General features: G+C 54.5%; 3 protein-coding genes across 3 annotated transcripts; 1 reads left to right on the top strand and 2 right to left on the bottom strand.

The window, feature by feature from the left end:
* Window positions 1-1919: 1919 nt before the first annotated feature.
* E0L32_009104 (uncharacterized protein) lies at window positions 1920-3869 on the bottom strand (the record flags this gene model as incomplete). Its single annotated transcript, XM_031144032.1, has 7 exons — window positions 1920-2035; window positions 2116-2238; window positions 2311-2418; window positions 2477-3316; window positions 3368-3547; window positions 3617-3678; window positions 3736-3869. The coding sequence occupies 7 exons, from the start codon at window positions 3867-3869 to the stop codon at window positions 1920-1922; spliced, it is 1563 nt and encodes a 520-aa protein (XP_030991342.1).
* A 1599-nt stretch (window positions 3870-5468) lies between these two features.
* On the top strand, window positions 5469-6581 carry E0L32_009105 (uncharacterized protein; the record flags this gene model as incomplete). The annotated part of the gene is made up of 3 exons (XM_031144034.1): window positions 5469-5633; window positions 5720-5821; window positions 5922-6581. The coding sequence occupies 3 exons, from the start codon at window positions 5469-5471 to the stop codon at window positions 6579-6581; spliced, it is 927 nt and encodes a 308-aa protein (XP_030991343.1).
* A 5374-nt stretch (window positions 6582-11955) lies between these two features.
* Window positions 11956-14716, bottom strand: E0L32_009106 (uncharacterized protein; the record flags this gene model as incomplete). Its single annotated transcript, XM_031144035.1, has 2 exons — window positions 11956-14571; window positions 14645-14716. The coding sequence occupies 2 exons, from the start codon at window positions 14714-14716 to the stop codon at window positions 11956-11958; spliced, it is 2688 nt and encodes an 895-aa protein (XP_030991344.1).
* Between the last annotated feature and the right edge of the window lie 591 nt (window positions 14717-15307).

Genomic DNA, 15307 nt, shown 5'->3' on the forward strand with positions numbered 1-15307 from the left:
ATAGGGGGGGGGGGGGGGGGGGGTGTGTTTTTGATCTCACCAATCTCTCATCCCGTTGAGTCTCGAAGTGGTGAAGCTTGTACACCATAGCAAGTCTTCTGGGGACTTGACCTGCAGCCCCTCGCACTCGGCAGACGGACACCTCAGGGTAATAGGGAAGAAGTCTTGCGAACAGTCATGCCACCACTCGTGCAGATCATGCAATATACTCCGAAGCGCACACTCGCCACAGACTGCCTGGCGATAGCATGGCAGAACAATGGCACGCAACTCGCGTAGCCATGAATCGATTGCACTTGGGCCTTCCGGCATCCACAACACCGCCTGCTTGCAGACCGCGCATGGGTACATACACGATTTACCTATTATCATCTTCTCTTCGTCGGTAGTCATGACCAGGAATTTTTCAGCTTCATTAGAGCTCAGGGGCTCGTCGAGTATGGATGCCTCAAGTGGAAACAGTGGCTCGCAGCAGAAGTTGATGGGCTTCTTCCCCAAGGAATCTATCGACTTCGTCTTTATCACCGTACAGGAGGCGAGCATGCGTCTGGTTAGCCCGCTCTCTGTCAAGCCTGGGACGAAATTAATATCGGACTGTTGTTGGCGTGTTAACTCCTCGTTCGTCTGCTCGAGTTCTGCTATCCGATATTCAGCCTCGGCGAGCTGACGCTTGAGCTCGACTATGTTGTCGTCCATGGCTTTAGCTAGGCGCAGCCGTGAGGCCGAGATTCCGTATAGGTGCGAGTAGAAGCGCTGACCGAGGGTGGGTTTGGGAGATTGTCGTCGGCTCGGTGGACCAGGGAGTATCCCCTTGGTCCTAGGGAGATACGATCTTGACGAGGAGAGGACGGAGGATTGATGTATAATACGACTTGATGAAAATTGAAAAAGTAACTATTTCATGTCATTCGAACTTTGTAAATAATACGGGGTTTCAATCAGAGTTTACAATACCTGGGCAGACAAATCTGTCGTCTCCAAAGTTAAGCCGAACTACTCGAGTGATATGGCAAGCTCCATCAGAAGCACAAGCTCGCCACTTCCCCATTTGCTAATGACCGCAGCTCCCAGAGGCATTTGATTCAGACCTCGCTACCTAGACTTCAGAGCTACCTGCCGAAAGAACTCGACTTCTTTAAGAGATGGGTCAAGATCGATTCACTGCGGTCTCGGCCGACTGAGTCCACTTTTAACGACTGGGAAAGGGTGCATACGATTCTTAGAATTGCAGATGTTGGACTAGAGAGTGTTTTTAAGCAGGTGGATCTGCCTTATATAGAGGTTGAAGACTTGATTGTAGCTCCTTGATCGAGTATTCATCCTTTCCCACAAATGGTAAATTCCACAGCTCAAACGTCTTTGACAGTCACTTGAGAGGGGGGGCCTTCTTCACCCTTGCCCCCTCCGTAGTATCCCTGAGACGATTCACCAAGGTTCTATTAAAGGCCGTGACTCTTTCCTCCGGCTCAGGGTCTCATGGCCGTCCATACGAGGACATGCTTGGTGATATTCAGGGGCTCATCTCAACTACCTTATCATTTCTCAAAGTTGCCAACAAAAAGGTGAAGAAAAAAAGTCATCACAACCGGCAAAAGCTTACAGACTCGCCCGGTGGGGAGTCTGCTACGAAAATCCTCTTTTCAGGGGATTTTACTGCCGCACAAGATCGCACTGTCGTCGAGTAGTGGTCATGTGTTGTCGTCGATAAATTTTTGTCGTCATCGGGAATCGAACTCGCGTCCTCCTCGGCCTGCCTTTGCAACTTAATCCTGTCCATAAACCAATCTGACCATGTTGCCAAATTTTCCAATCGTCTTTTCCTCCCCGCCAGCTGATTGCGTTAACCCTGCCTATAAGGGCTTCGGATCCTGAGGTCGCCCCTGGGCGCAGGGACCTCCCACATGCACAGTGTTCAAGGATTAGACCCGGTCGGCAGCAGCACGCTCGGGGATATCCTCCCGGTGCATGTCCTCGTGGTGAAGCGATTTCTCGACCGCAGCGGTAGATCGATGAGCCAGCTCCTCGGACTCGAACACTATGTGCGCAAATCATGTCAGTCTGAGGAACTCTTGTATATGAAGGTACTTGATACATCAAGTATCGGCCTGTACTTACGGAAAGCGAGCTCCTCCAGAGTGCGTCCTGAAGTCTCAGGCCAGAGCCAGAAGATGAGCACGGCTTCAACAGCGATCCAGCAGCAGTAGACCAGCAGATACTTCCATCCGATAGCGCCCAGACCTATGAAGCGTCGAGTCAGCCTTGATGCATAGATGTTGAGCGGACAGTCGACTGTGTGAAGGTATCACTTACCAACGGGGTTGACATTGGTGCCAAAGAACTGGGCCGCCTTGCCGAAGAATTGGAAGATGGCGATACCGCGAGCCCGCTGCGCATACGGAAAGATCTCGACAAGGTACGCTATTACCAGTCAGCAAGGTGACCATACACTTTCGACCACCATCCCAGGAGCTCCTACTGTAAGTCAAAGCGTTGAAGCACATGTTGTAAGCCGGGCTGTAGGCATAGATCCAGAAGAGCGACAACTTGGCAGCGGCTTCGGAATGGGTCGACACAAACCGCTCGGAGCAGATGGTCCACGCGACGTATACGGCGAGAATGGACAGAATGCCGGTGAGGTACATGTTACGACGCTTGAACCTCATGACCACGAGCGAGGCTCCGACACCACACACAAGACTCCAGCACTGGTTACCCAGGTTGTACTTGGCCTGGAAATCAGGGTCCTTGAAGCCGATGAGATCAAGAGAAGCGCCGAGATAGTATGAGAGAACTACGTTGCCGGAAAGCTGCGTGAACAACCCGAGCAGGCCGCCAATCAACACACGGCGACGCATGCCCGCCGAGCGTACCATGTCCATCCAGGACTGCTTCGAATGCTCGAGCTCGGTTGCAATGGTCGTTTTGATCTCGCTCATCTCGGCGGCAACGAACTCGGAGTGCTCGTCGCCCTCAGCGTGATACTGGACAAGAACCTTGAGCGCCTCGGCATGCTTATCCATGCTGACCAGGAACCGAGGGCTCTCAGGCAGGAAGAAGACAAAAGAGATCTGAAGGAGGGAAGGTGCCATCTGTAGGAGGGATGGAATCCTCCAAGACCAATTGTCATGGAGTCGCTGAGTGCCAAAGGTAATACCGGCCGCCACAATCGCGCCGATGAAGTAGCACGCATTGAACAGCGACGTTAAAATGGGCCGTTCTTTGGGGTAACCAAGTTCTCCGATGAGACAAGAGCCTGCAACGACGGCGTAGGGGAGTCCAAACCCGATGATACCACGGGCAATAATGTACATTGGCCCTGTGATCTGTGTCAGTTATCGGCGAGAGTTGTGAGGTATGGGCTTTTTACCGTTGATGGACAAGCCTTGAATCAGGGAACCAATGACCATGAGGACCGAGCCAAACATGATACACCATCTTCTTCCGTAACCGTCGTTGACGTAGGGAATGAAGGGCAGGCCGATGACGGAACCAAGAGGGAGCGACGAGGCTAGGATACCTTGATAGCCACCACTGGGATGACCAAAATCTTTGAAGAGAAGTCTTGTTAGTACTCGTTTTCCTATTGATCTCGCCCGCAGTGGCTGTTATCACTCACAATCCTTCCATGCCGGAACGATCTGCACAGCATTGATGATCTGTGAATCGAAGCCCGAGGTCCTGTCAAATGCTGTTTAGTACTATATGTGGACCTGAAGGCCTGGGTAATACACGTACATCTCTATACCAATGACACAGGGAAAGAGCAGAAAATACAAAGTTCTGAGATTCCGCTTCTTGTACCAGGGCAAGGGGTCCTCCATCGCCATGCGATGGAGCAGATTGTCCGAGCCATTGCCTCCGCCGACCATTGTGTCGTTGGATTCAGTGACCGATCACTGATATAATGTTTGAAAAGGAGTAAGTTGTGATGATCAGGGCTTTTCCTCCTACGTGAGAGAAGGACAGGCCAAGCAGACTGGGGAGGAGGGGATCACAGCATAGCAACAGGTGCGAGGAGCAGCAGTCTTTAGCAGAATTTATACGCAGCGGCACCCAAACAACCGGCTACTATCCAGAGAGTACGGAGGACTGCTTTGGCTCCGGGTCAGTAGCCGGCAGTGACTTTCTCACCATGACGGCTCCCCGCAATACACTAGAACGAATCGCGGTGCCTTATACCCCATACAAGGAGTGACTTTGACAATTTAACCGGACAGGCGCACCTTTAGAGAAGCTCCGCTGGCCGGTCGGCTTCAAGTGCTCTTTTCAGATCTTGACTTGTTCAGCAAACGTCCGCGATTGGAGGAGAATCGCGACGGGAGAACTGTCTCAAGTCAACGCTGCAAACTCGAAAGAGAACGATGGCTGGGAGATCCGGGAAATAGGGAGCAAGGCCGTGAAAGGCTCATGTCATCTCCAAGTACGCCTGCGACAAGGCACAATCCAGGATTAAAACACGACTCTTTGAGGAAGCGATGCAACGCTCCTTCAACAGCTAGAGGGCTCGTACATGCCCCCCACGGCAAAGCAAGAATACCACCCACAATACCGGCAGCCCACTCGCGACCAGGGAACCTTTCGGTACTGGACGTTACAAGGCAGAATGCGGCAGACTTTCCGCAGGTGGCAGCTGCATGGCGGTTTTAATAGAAGCCCTCTTTTAATTCCGAACCGGCTTGGCAACGTCTATGTGCTCGGCGTAATTCGTGCTCGATCTGCCTGAGCCAGCGACGAGTTGCATTCAGGCTCCCAAAGAGAATGCCCGACGGCGTCCCGGGAAGGTGACGAGGGAACAGGAGATATTCTCTCACGTCTACGCCTCGGAGTTGCAGCTTTTGATAGACGCAACGCTGATCGCTCCTTTGGAAGGGGATCTTGCGACGATTCTCAGGGTATTGCCAGGTCAACAAAGGAGGGCATTGATTACGGAGATCAACACTTCCAATTTAGCCGTCCGATCTCAAGTCGCTCAAGATGACAAGCGAGAAAGGGGGAGGCGAATGATAGGTAGGCAACACAAGATGCGGCTGTTTGGCAAAGCTTGTTCCACCAAGCAAGGTGTGAACAAGCTCGGCCAAGAAGAGGGCGGCATCGGGAATAGACGAAAGAAGGTCTGGTGCAGTCCACTCGTTCAGGTTGCATACAGATCAATGTAAGTGAAGTGAACGGGTGTTTTTATCCTACGGAGTAGGTAACTTCACCGTATCCGCCCCGGCTCTTCAGTACGTACCAGCCAAGACAGGCAAGTGCGAGGCAGGGTTTGTTGTGGGGCTCCCTTTCATATTTGCGGGGCAGGCGCCACCGCCAAAACGCCACTACAACCTTATCGTCTTATCGCCAGGCTTCTTCTTCCTTGACAGCGATGGAATCTGCGCAACCTCTCCGCCGAACTTGCGCATCGACAATATCCTCCCATCAACTCTCTTTCGGCGCTGCAAGACACAATACGAAGGAACTAGACAGCAGCCATGTCTGAACGCAAGGTCCTCGGGAAATACTACCCGCCAGACTTCGATCCGAGCGCCCTCGTTCGGAAGAGAGGCCCGAAGCAGACCGGCCCCAAGATCCAACCAGTGCGCCTCATGGCGCCGTTTAGCATGAAGTGCACGACGTGTGGAGAGTTCATCTACAAGGTAAGCGACATACAAAGCCCCCATCTACTCCAAAGGACACCTGGTAGAGCACGCCTGTTTGCTAACACGTATACTTCCCAATCCAGGGTCGCAAGTTCAACGCGAGGAAAGAAACACCCCCAGACTTTGTCTACCTGGGAGTCCAGAGGTTCCGCTTCTACATCAAGTGCACGAGATGTAGTGCAGAGGTGCGTAATGCTTCCACGCACCGCCCGTCCCTGCGGCCGGATGAGCCCAAGTCCGGTCTGCACTTGCGAGAGAGAGGAACAAAGCGATGCTAACAAGAAGCCGCGAGGGCAGATCATCTTCGCAACCGACCCGGCCAGCCAGGACTACGTCATGGTCCGCGGCGCCACGCGCAACCAGGAGGTCTGGCGCGCCAAGACGGCCGGCGACGCGGCCGGCGAGACGGACGAGCAGCGCCTCGACCGCCTCGAGCGCGAGGAGGCCGAGGCCGCCGAGGAGCAGGAGCGCAACGCCATGCAGGAGCTCGAGGCCGAGACGGTCGACGCCAAGCGCGAGATGGCCGTCGCCGACGCCCTCGACGAGATCCGCACCCGCAACGCCCGCATCGAGCGCGCCGTCGGCGCGGACGGCCTCGACGCCCTCGTGGGCAGGGGGCCCGCCGACGACGCCGACGACGAGAGGGCGCGCCAGGAGCGCGAGGACGAGGAGGCCGCGCGCAAGGCGTTTGCCTTTGCGAGGGCGCAGCAGGCGCTCGAGGAGCCGATGGATGTGAATGAGAATGACGGCGGTGCAAATGGTGCGGAGAGCAGTGGCAGCAGTAGTAGCTCGGCGCTGGCGCCCGCTCCGGCTGCGGTCAAGCCAGCGCCAGCAGCAGCCGTGCCGGCAAAGGAGCCTGCTGCGCCAAGCTTCAAGCGGCAGGTGAAGAAGAAGAAGGACCATGGGGCGCTGCTGGGCATCAAGAAGAAGCCTGCCCTGGTATGAGACGAGACAAGAATGATGTATACTATGTAACGACCCAAGATGATTTCCCTGCGGCGTTGAAAGGAATTGAATACCCGGCTGAGTACAATACATCGTGTGCGCTGTGTGCCAGGAGCAACTGGAGAATTCCCAATTCCTTTGCATAGTGACGACCCCTATTCGTCCTGTCGCTATCCACATAAAGCCGGATGGGACGTAAGCCGACAACCAGACAAGTTCCCGGAAAACAGGATTCACACTAGGCGGAGACAGGACAGTCCCAGGCCAAGGTTGAGAGCCTCCTGCATGGGAAACAGGTTCGGCTCATCTGACACCGCTCACTCAACAGGATTTTGCCACTATCATCTCATGCAGGTCATTGGAATCAGATATTTGGTAGTTTCATAACTCATGATGGCCAATATGATTATCCGCGTGTGTCTGCCATATCATATCAATTTCAACCATCCTGTTCCATGGGCTTGACAAAGCTGGCCCGCCGCCCTAACAATAAAGCCAAAATACCTGAACTCCCAAGGCATCGAACCCCTTTCGAGCCCCTTATGTATGTGCTGGAACTTAGGAAAATAGCTCTCCCCAAAATGGAAGAGGGCGAATGAGAACAAACTTGTACGCTGAAATAGAGGCGCTCATATGTTTTCCGGCCCGATCAATGTCGGGAGGTAAGTTTTCAAACAGCCCTGCCAGTGCAGAGCGAAGAGTGTGTTCGGCACCCAAGGTACAATGAGCCGCGCCACGGTAGTGATGTTGAGGATATCTCCATCCGGCTTCCTTCTACTCGAAGGGTGTAAAGAAAGTGTGACCGGAGATCGGGATGATTCATAAATAACGAGTCGTCGTGCCGCTATTGTTTCATCACGGCGACATAATCCTCATATGTAGAGCGGAGTGCGTTAGGTGATCAAATAGAAAACTCGCAGAGCAACATATTTAGAACGCTCTCAAAGCTGGCGGAGAAAGATAGGCAGATTCAACAGCCGACGAGGCCTTTGACGGTAGTGTAGCCGAATCAACTTTGGTAACTGTCCTCGGGTGGGCTTCCCGACACGCCGTTGGGCATGGCGGGCGTGCCAGTACTTGAACCGCGTCCCGATCTCCTGTGCGTGGAAGAGGCGCCCGAGATGGCATCCATCTGTCGCTTAGTGTGCTGGTGCATGGACCGAGCATACGTCGAGAGGTCGGTCGGCGGCGGGGGGGAGACGGGGATGTGAACAGAGTAGGCTCCTTGTTGTGGCGACATCTTCATTTGCTTGATGTGGTGTTGTTGGTGATGAAAGTTGTCTGCTTTCTCAACGTATCGTAGAATGGTTGGTGTGTGGAAGTGTCAAGTCCGGATTGTGTACGGGCGAGACTGGGGCTTTCAAGTGTTATGGTGCCAAAAAGAGATCGGTCTGTCGAAAGTCTTGATGAGCTGGAAGTAGATGTATTGCTTTTGGTTCGATACACGAAGTCTGGGGCTCCTCAAGTGGGTTGAATGGTGGGTGATATGGTGGATGTGGGTGGTGTTGTGTGTGGGACAGGTGCAGTGAAGATCAGAAGAGGGAAACAAAACCCAAAACGCTGCCGGGAGGATGTGTATCTTTATAAACGGAAAGAAGAGGGGCACAAGAGAGGCCAGAGAGGAGGACCCCCAGAGCCTTGTACGTCAATACGGTAGACAGGGCGGGTAGGGGACCAGCACTAAGAAGCGAGACGGGTCCCTCCCAGGTGCCTTTCTGTCTTGTCTTGTTGGGAAAGTGTGGGCTTGGCCTGCATGGGGCCGGGAAGGGCAGACTTGACGGATAATGAAAGGGTCCTGTCTAGACCCGAAGAAAAGATGGGGGGATGATGTTAGTGCCAGCATGCCCGCCTCGACTTTGGGTGAGAGGCGCATGGGATCGGCAAGCCTAACGAGAGTCTGAGGTGGTATGGTGTTGGACGAAGGGGGGGTGAGATGTGCGATATGGCGTAGGACAGGCTCCAATGACACGAGCTTTGACGCAAAGCGTCGACGAGGAAGTCGTCTTTGCCACGGGCTGGTGTGAGGCTAGCAAATGATGAGGCTGCTGGTCCCCTTCTCCTAGTCTCTCTCTTTCATCTCTCTTGACTGACTTACCTCGTCCGTATGACTCTGTCCAAATCGAACCGGACCCGGGATGACGAAGGGGGACGATATCATCGCGTGGAGAGACATCCCGGAACCAGACCAGAGGACGAAGTGAGTGCGTATGGCGACAGGGGGGGACCCTCCATGGCGAGCCAAGAGTAGTTGCAGCAACGACGGGGGGTGGCGGCGAAAGGGGCAAGGATGTCGAGCAAGATGTGTCGGAACTGGAGGACGGGCGTTGAGATGGAGACGCTTGTGGATCCCACGCTACCGTCTCGGTAGGCAGGAGACCCTGCTGATCAGTGACGGGACTGAAGTCATTGCCTATGTCATGCTATTGGCCACTCGACACCTTCCTCTCGACGACCCGTGGGACCCTTGGTCGCGAGAATCTTCGCCTCTCTGCATGACGGGGTGTCTCGGTAGTGACGAGCTTTGCGGCAAAAGCTTCATCGTCTGTCTCCATTGATGTTTGGATTCATTCCTCCCCGCAGCTCTCCTTCCCTTTCTTGGCGATGATGAACCGAACCGTACCCACGGGAAGAATGGAAATCTTCTCTTTTCCCATTCCGAGGCCCTCCAGAAGCCGGCAACGAGTACACACTGTGAGGGCCATTTTCCAATCTGCTAGCATCATGACACTCGGTACCGCAGACGGATCTGGTGTATGTTCTTACACCGGCGGTACCTCCATCCGCGCCGGCCTACCCCTCCCAGTGCCCTCCCTCCCTCCCACCAAAAGGACCCTGGCCCTTGTGAAAATGCGCCGTGACCAGGACAACGAACGTTAGCTGTCGAGGTCCCAAGCCGTGATCGACAGGCCTGGTCGTGTCTGGTCTCGCAGCTAACGCGAGGCAGGCATGATGTCATTGGCTGGCCCAGGGCGGCCGACCAATCATCGCCCGCCGCCGCCCGTCTTAGTTTCAAGGGTCCTCCTTCTCCAAGGAACCAAACCGAACCGAGAAGCGACATCCAAGGTCCGTAAATTACAGGGTGGGTTCGGGTGCTGCAGCAGGAACCGGATCACTCCAAATGAATTGCGCCGCGCCGCGCGCCGTCCTGGGATCTGCTGTCCACGTACTTGTAGTGAGACGGTCAGCTTCCTTTGATTTCCCCATTTGCTCATCCTGCTCATTCTCGTCTGCAGACTCCCACACCCACATTGCCACGGTGCCTAAGAAGTCCGATGGGCATGGTGGGTAGCTTCTTGACAAAACTCCAGGTCGGCTTTATGCCCTTGTCTTGCAATACCCCCCCGGATGACAGATCTCAAAGTCTAGACCCTCCAGAGCTAGGTGTAGGGTGTGTGGGTGCGTCGCTGTATGCGTAATCCTGTCATTCAGTGTCATAATCCCCCTGCGTTTCTATGCATGAGCCTTCAGTTTCGCTCGAGGACCAGCCATCAAACTTTTGGCGCCATCACGGCACGTTTCACTGGTATGCTTAAGCCTCCCGCGGCGTTAACAATGACATGTGTAGAAACGTTCCGTAAACTAATGGCCGAGTCGCTTGAGTCAATCTCCTCGGAATCTTTCTGGATCTTCCCACAAATGAGGTCAGTCAGGACGGCAATCCGCACGAATCAAAAGCCGTGATACCAAACCAGCAAAGACAACGGGGACTGTGTACTTTGGTATGATGCTAGGATCAGCGTTTGTGAAGCTGCTCCGTCGCCAAAAACGGGTTGGGACGACCATTTGCTCATCAAAACGGAACCGTAGGGTAGGGGACGAGATCCGTCATACGCACCCAGATCTACTGGAGAAATGACGCTGCATCAGCTCGTCGTCAAGGCTCACCGTTACCTGACGGAGACAGCTACAATGTCATACAGTGTCGACACCTACGTACCGGTAGGTCAGCTACAGCAAAAAACGGAGAGGGTGTGCGAAACGCACAGGAGGGTGCACAGGCAAAATGGTAGATAACACATGAAGATGCGAGGAATGACGGTCCACTGACATGGCCCGAGAACGGTGAGGAAACTTTTAGGGGTCCATTGATGACGGCAGGGCTGAGAAGCTGCAATTTGCCGGGGGCGCACAGGGCGAAGGTGGTACGGGGTGGGAGCAAGCGCGTCATACGGTGGGCTTAGATTTCAGCGAGCGTTTCTGACTAGCGAGATCGCAGTTAGCCGCCTCTGCCCGATGACATCAGATCTGCAGGGTGTGACCAATGATTTTGCCCCAATGGCCACTGGCCAAGCCTCTCTGGGGCCCGCCCGGGAACGGCACCCTCGCAGCACAACCACCAGCCTCCCCAGTCAGCGTTTTCGTTTTTCTCACACGCATCGAAAACGGAAGAGGCTGTGACGTTTGTGCGTGTATATCAACCACCACTCACATTACTCGGTACTGGGATAACTCTAACCTCGCACCTTTGTCAGTCCACCCCTAAGGGAGGGTTGTGTGAGGCGACCAGAGTCACCTCTAGGCGTGCATTCAGAAGCTTGTGTGTCAGCCTTGACGTCTATGCCTCCATCTCCTTTGCCACGGGCGGTCCCCAATCATCTTTCCCCACGAGAAGGTTGCGGGAGGCATTGCTTAGTGTCATGCATACCTTGAGTCTGGACCCTTCAAATGTCTCTTTTTCCCTCCTATGAGAGGCTCGCGAATCTTCTGTCGCATGTCGATATCGTACCGTCGATCACACGTGATGACGAAATGCTCTCAGTCATCAACTCTGACCAAGAGCAAAAACCACCGGGCGTGATGACATCTCGAATCGAACCCTGCCTAGACAAGTGTCATGTATGGTCTCCTCTAGACCATGACACCGCCGTCCTAGAATAGAGTTTTCGCTTCTTCGAGATCACCCCCAACGTCATTTCTAGAGGCTAGGTATTCGCTCGCATTTCCTAAATGGATCTGTGATGTGCTCGATAGGCGCCAAGGCTGGAATCCAACTCTCGGCCGGCTCAAGAAGACCACGGGTCTGACGATGGTGACAAAATTGCCTCTTTCATCGGATTTGGTTGTCCACGAAGCTCCCGTTGTGTCGTGTCTCGGTGCTTAATCTGCGCCACCTGGCGTCAGAGAACGAGCCCAAAAGCCCCTTGCCTTACGTAGCTTGCCCTCTCCTCCCCCGAGAAGTACTGCCATTCCAATATCAATGCTGATCCTATTTCGCCTCGTGTACGATCGTAATTATAATTCCTAAGTTGGGAGAGGGCGGCAGACGGCTTGGCGCTTGCAATGCCAGCTGCCTAGCCAGGTGGGTTCTGTGATGTCAAGAAAGCTGAACACGATGTCGGCTTCCGCCTTCCATTATTGAGGATGGTACGCAGATTCAACCCGCACGCTGATCGCGCATGCCCGTCTCCAGCATCTCGGCTAGCATGTCCCATTTCCCAGCAGCGGCACCACTGCTCGCCCGGGCCACGCCTTTCAGCCCGCCGATGATGAATCGAAGATACCTGTCAAAATCGGCGCCGATGCTCTGCAGGAGATCGAGATAGGTGTCGCCCTGCTCCACGGCCAGCTCCGTGTCCTCCGCGTCTATGAATGTCATTTCTGCTTCTGCCTGCTCCGCCTCACTGACGTAGACACCTCTCCTGGGCTGCCTCAGTGGGTCATGACGCTGGGGTGAGGACATGAGCGACAGCCGCGAGGTCTCGTTCATGCTGGCTAGTAGCCGGGCCGCCTCCCCTCGGCGGCCGTCCTCTAGCTTGACAGCAAGATCGAAGAGATCTAAAATGCACTCCCGAATGGGCTCCAGTTTTGCCCCCAGGCATGCCTCCTCGATCAGACGCTTGCAGAACGTGCCATGCGCTCTGATCATCGCATCCACATCATCGGCAGTTCGTAGATCATCCTGCATGGCCGAGATGCTTGGGGCCAGCACGAGCGACGTCAGATATGTGTGGAAGGTGGTGCAGAACCACAATAACCTGCTACGGAGGGTGTAGTAGAGTGGTGCCTCATCGGTGCGTGCTACGTCAGACAACTCATTCAAGATGCGGTTCCGGTTCAGGGCGTAGACCGCTCGCCGGACTTGCAGGAGGAGTGTGAATAGCGCGTCGTATGCCGTGAGGCTCTCTCCCGAGATGACGAGCTGGACCGGCCATGACAGCCGATACCTAAGCTTGATCTTCGAGAGGCCGATTCTGACCGACTGACGAGCGGCTACATCATCGGGCTCACTGCCGATCTCTACGACCGCCGAGACTAGAGTCTGGTCGAGCCTAGTGCCGAACGCCTCTCGTGCGAACTCGGCCAGGGTGAAGCGATCACGCCAACTCGGGTTCAAGTTGTCTAGGTACTCAAAGATGGGGAAGGTAAAGGCGTCGGCACAAGATCCATCCGCCATCAGGTGAAGATGCTGCAATGCGTCCAACGATGTCCATAGACCACATGAGTCAAACAGGATCCTCTGAAGAGTAGCCGATGCCGTGTGATGTCTACTTTTCATCCATATGTCAAAGGCATTGTTGAACAGCTCGGAAAAGGGGGCCAACTCCGAACCACGGGGGCAAACGGCGGCAAACGTTAGGGGTGGTTCCGCGACGTCCCACGAGTTATCCCTGCGCTGGTATTTCCCCAGTCGCTTCAGCACCACGATGCTTTTGCCGGTAGTGAATATCCTGGACACGGCGGGCCGAAGGAAGTTCGGGGCATGTAACACGCCCTGCTTGGTCCGTCGTAGTTTGTATTTACGTTCCCATATTTTGTTGGGCGGAACCTCTGCTGCTGAGGCTGACACAAAGAAGCTCTTGTCTCCTGGAATTAGGTCGCCCTCAGCCATCCACTTCCGAATCGGTCGAAGATAAAGATCGAAGCATTGAAAGAACATGTCACCGAGATACCGGTGGACATTGTCATCTCCCTCTAGCTGCGCAGTGCATACAGCGTCAAAAAGGAGTTCGAGATATCGGAACGCATATGCATACTGCTCTGCTGTGAGCTTCTGCACAATCCGGGACAGAGCATACATGGGTTTGATCGCAGGCTTCAACTCTTCCATGACAGCAATGACGCTGACTGGAGTGTCTTGCTTGATATCAATGAACCGTGCTTGTATGGTGGATACATGTCGGTCGAATGACAGCAACCTTTGACGGATGCTGTCACGGAAGACCTGCTGCAGGGGCGTGGTATCTCCGCTTGTGGCTAGGAAACGTCGCAATGTAAATATTTGGTAGCCGCTCTCGGAGATCGAGTCCAGAAGCGCGCTGAAAGTGTGCCAGGACGTGCTGGACATTTGATACTTGACTGCCGGCTCACATTGAGCATTGAACAAGTTGTTCTTCAAGCCCTGGAGCATGAATAACGCCTCTCGTAAAACTTGAAACTCGGTGATTGAGAGCTTTAGAGGTCGGCCATTTGGATCTTTTGTGGTCTCTTCGTATCTCCACGCTTGTGACTGGTGCACCGGTTCAAGAATGGCCGTATCCGGGTCGGGAAGCAAAAGATCCTGGGCACTCCTCTCGTGTCGTGCGTCGTGGCTAGATAGGGATGTGTCATCAGACTCCGAGCTCTCTGACTGTGCATCTCCGTATTCCTCATCATCCGAAGTCTCGGCGTAGTTGATTGTCTTCCAGAGGGCTCTATCTGCGCCCCAGCCATCCTCTTCGGCGATCTCGTCCCACCTCAGAGTGAGCTCCGGGGCCTGATCGCAGGGACGAAGAAGTTCAAGATCCTCAAGTCTCGACTTCTTGACGGGTTGGTCTGAGAGCTCCAACAGCAGCTGCAGGATTTCGGGCGTCCACCTTGTGGACTTCGCCTGAAGAGCACGGCGTCTTTCTCCAAGAGCCGTTGCCAGGCCATCCCGGCCTGCTACGCTAAACCGCTCCTCAAAGCCGTCAAGATACTCTTCGACCTCAAACTGGTTCGTCCGAGGGAAGGTATTCTGGCGAAGAACCCTGATCACGGCATCACGAGATATCTGGACGCCGTCATGGTCACCCTGGTACGAAGAGTTAGCCAAAGTGGGGTCCGTGTCTTCGTGCTCAGAAGGGAACGAGAAGCAAGCAATGTACCTGTCCAGAGGCCGCACTGACAGCAGCGATCAGCTCGTCTACCTGAGCGCCGAGTTTTGCAAGATATGCCATATCTTGGGCATGGCGCAACACTCCTTGGCTCCTTGGCTCTCCGATCCGTTATGGCTGTTGTTTATATTTGTTGCTCGTATTGGTCTTTTGGGCGGGTTTGGTTGATACGCGTGATGCACCGGCCCAAGCGCGCCTCCACTATCGAAGAGGCATCGGGGGGGTTCGGTACCATGTACCACCGCCAGAGCCGACCCACAAATGCGCTGTGTGGCAGTCTTTTAGCGCTAATTCCAGAACACCCTTTCGCTGTAAGCCTGGGCGGTTTGGGGCACAAGCTGGGAGTTCCAGGGCGGTCAAGTACCTTCCTCAGGCCACCTTGTTAGCGCGAGCCTCACCACGTAGCGGCCAATAACTCTAAATACATGGCATCAGCCCCTTTTTGGCTGCATCCTGCAAGCGTCCGCATCTGGGGACACTTGAAATTTCCAACGGCCGGGAAGGATCGACAAGGGGGGTCACCTAAATTTCGAGTGGTGATACACAGAAGGCCGCGTTGCAACCGCATCAGCATCAGCATCCGCATCAATCCGCACCCGCATCCAGCCCAGTCTTCTCCAACCTCGACCGGCCACCGCTTTATCCTGCACCGCT

The sequence above is a fragment of the Thyridium curvatum genome, assembly GCF_004353045.1.
Source record: "Thyridium curvatum strain D216 chromosome Unknown NODE_64_length_252902_cov_84.359145, whole genome shotgun sequence".
Lineage (NCBI taxonomy): Eukaryota > Fungi > Ascomycota > Sordariomycetes > Thyridiales > Thyridiaceae > Thyridium > Thyridium curvatum.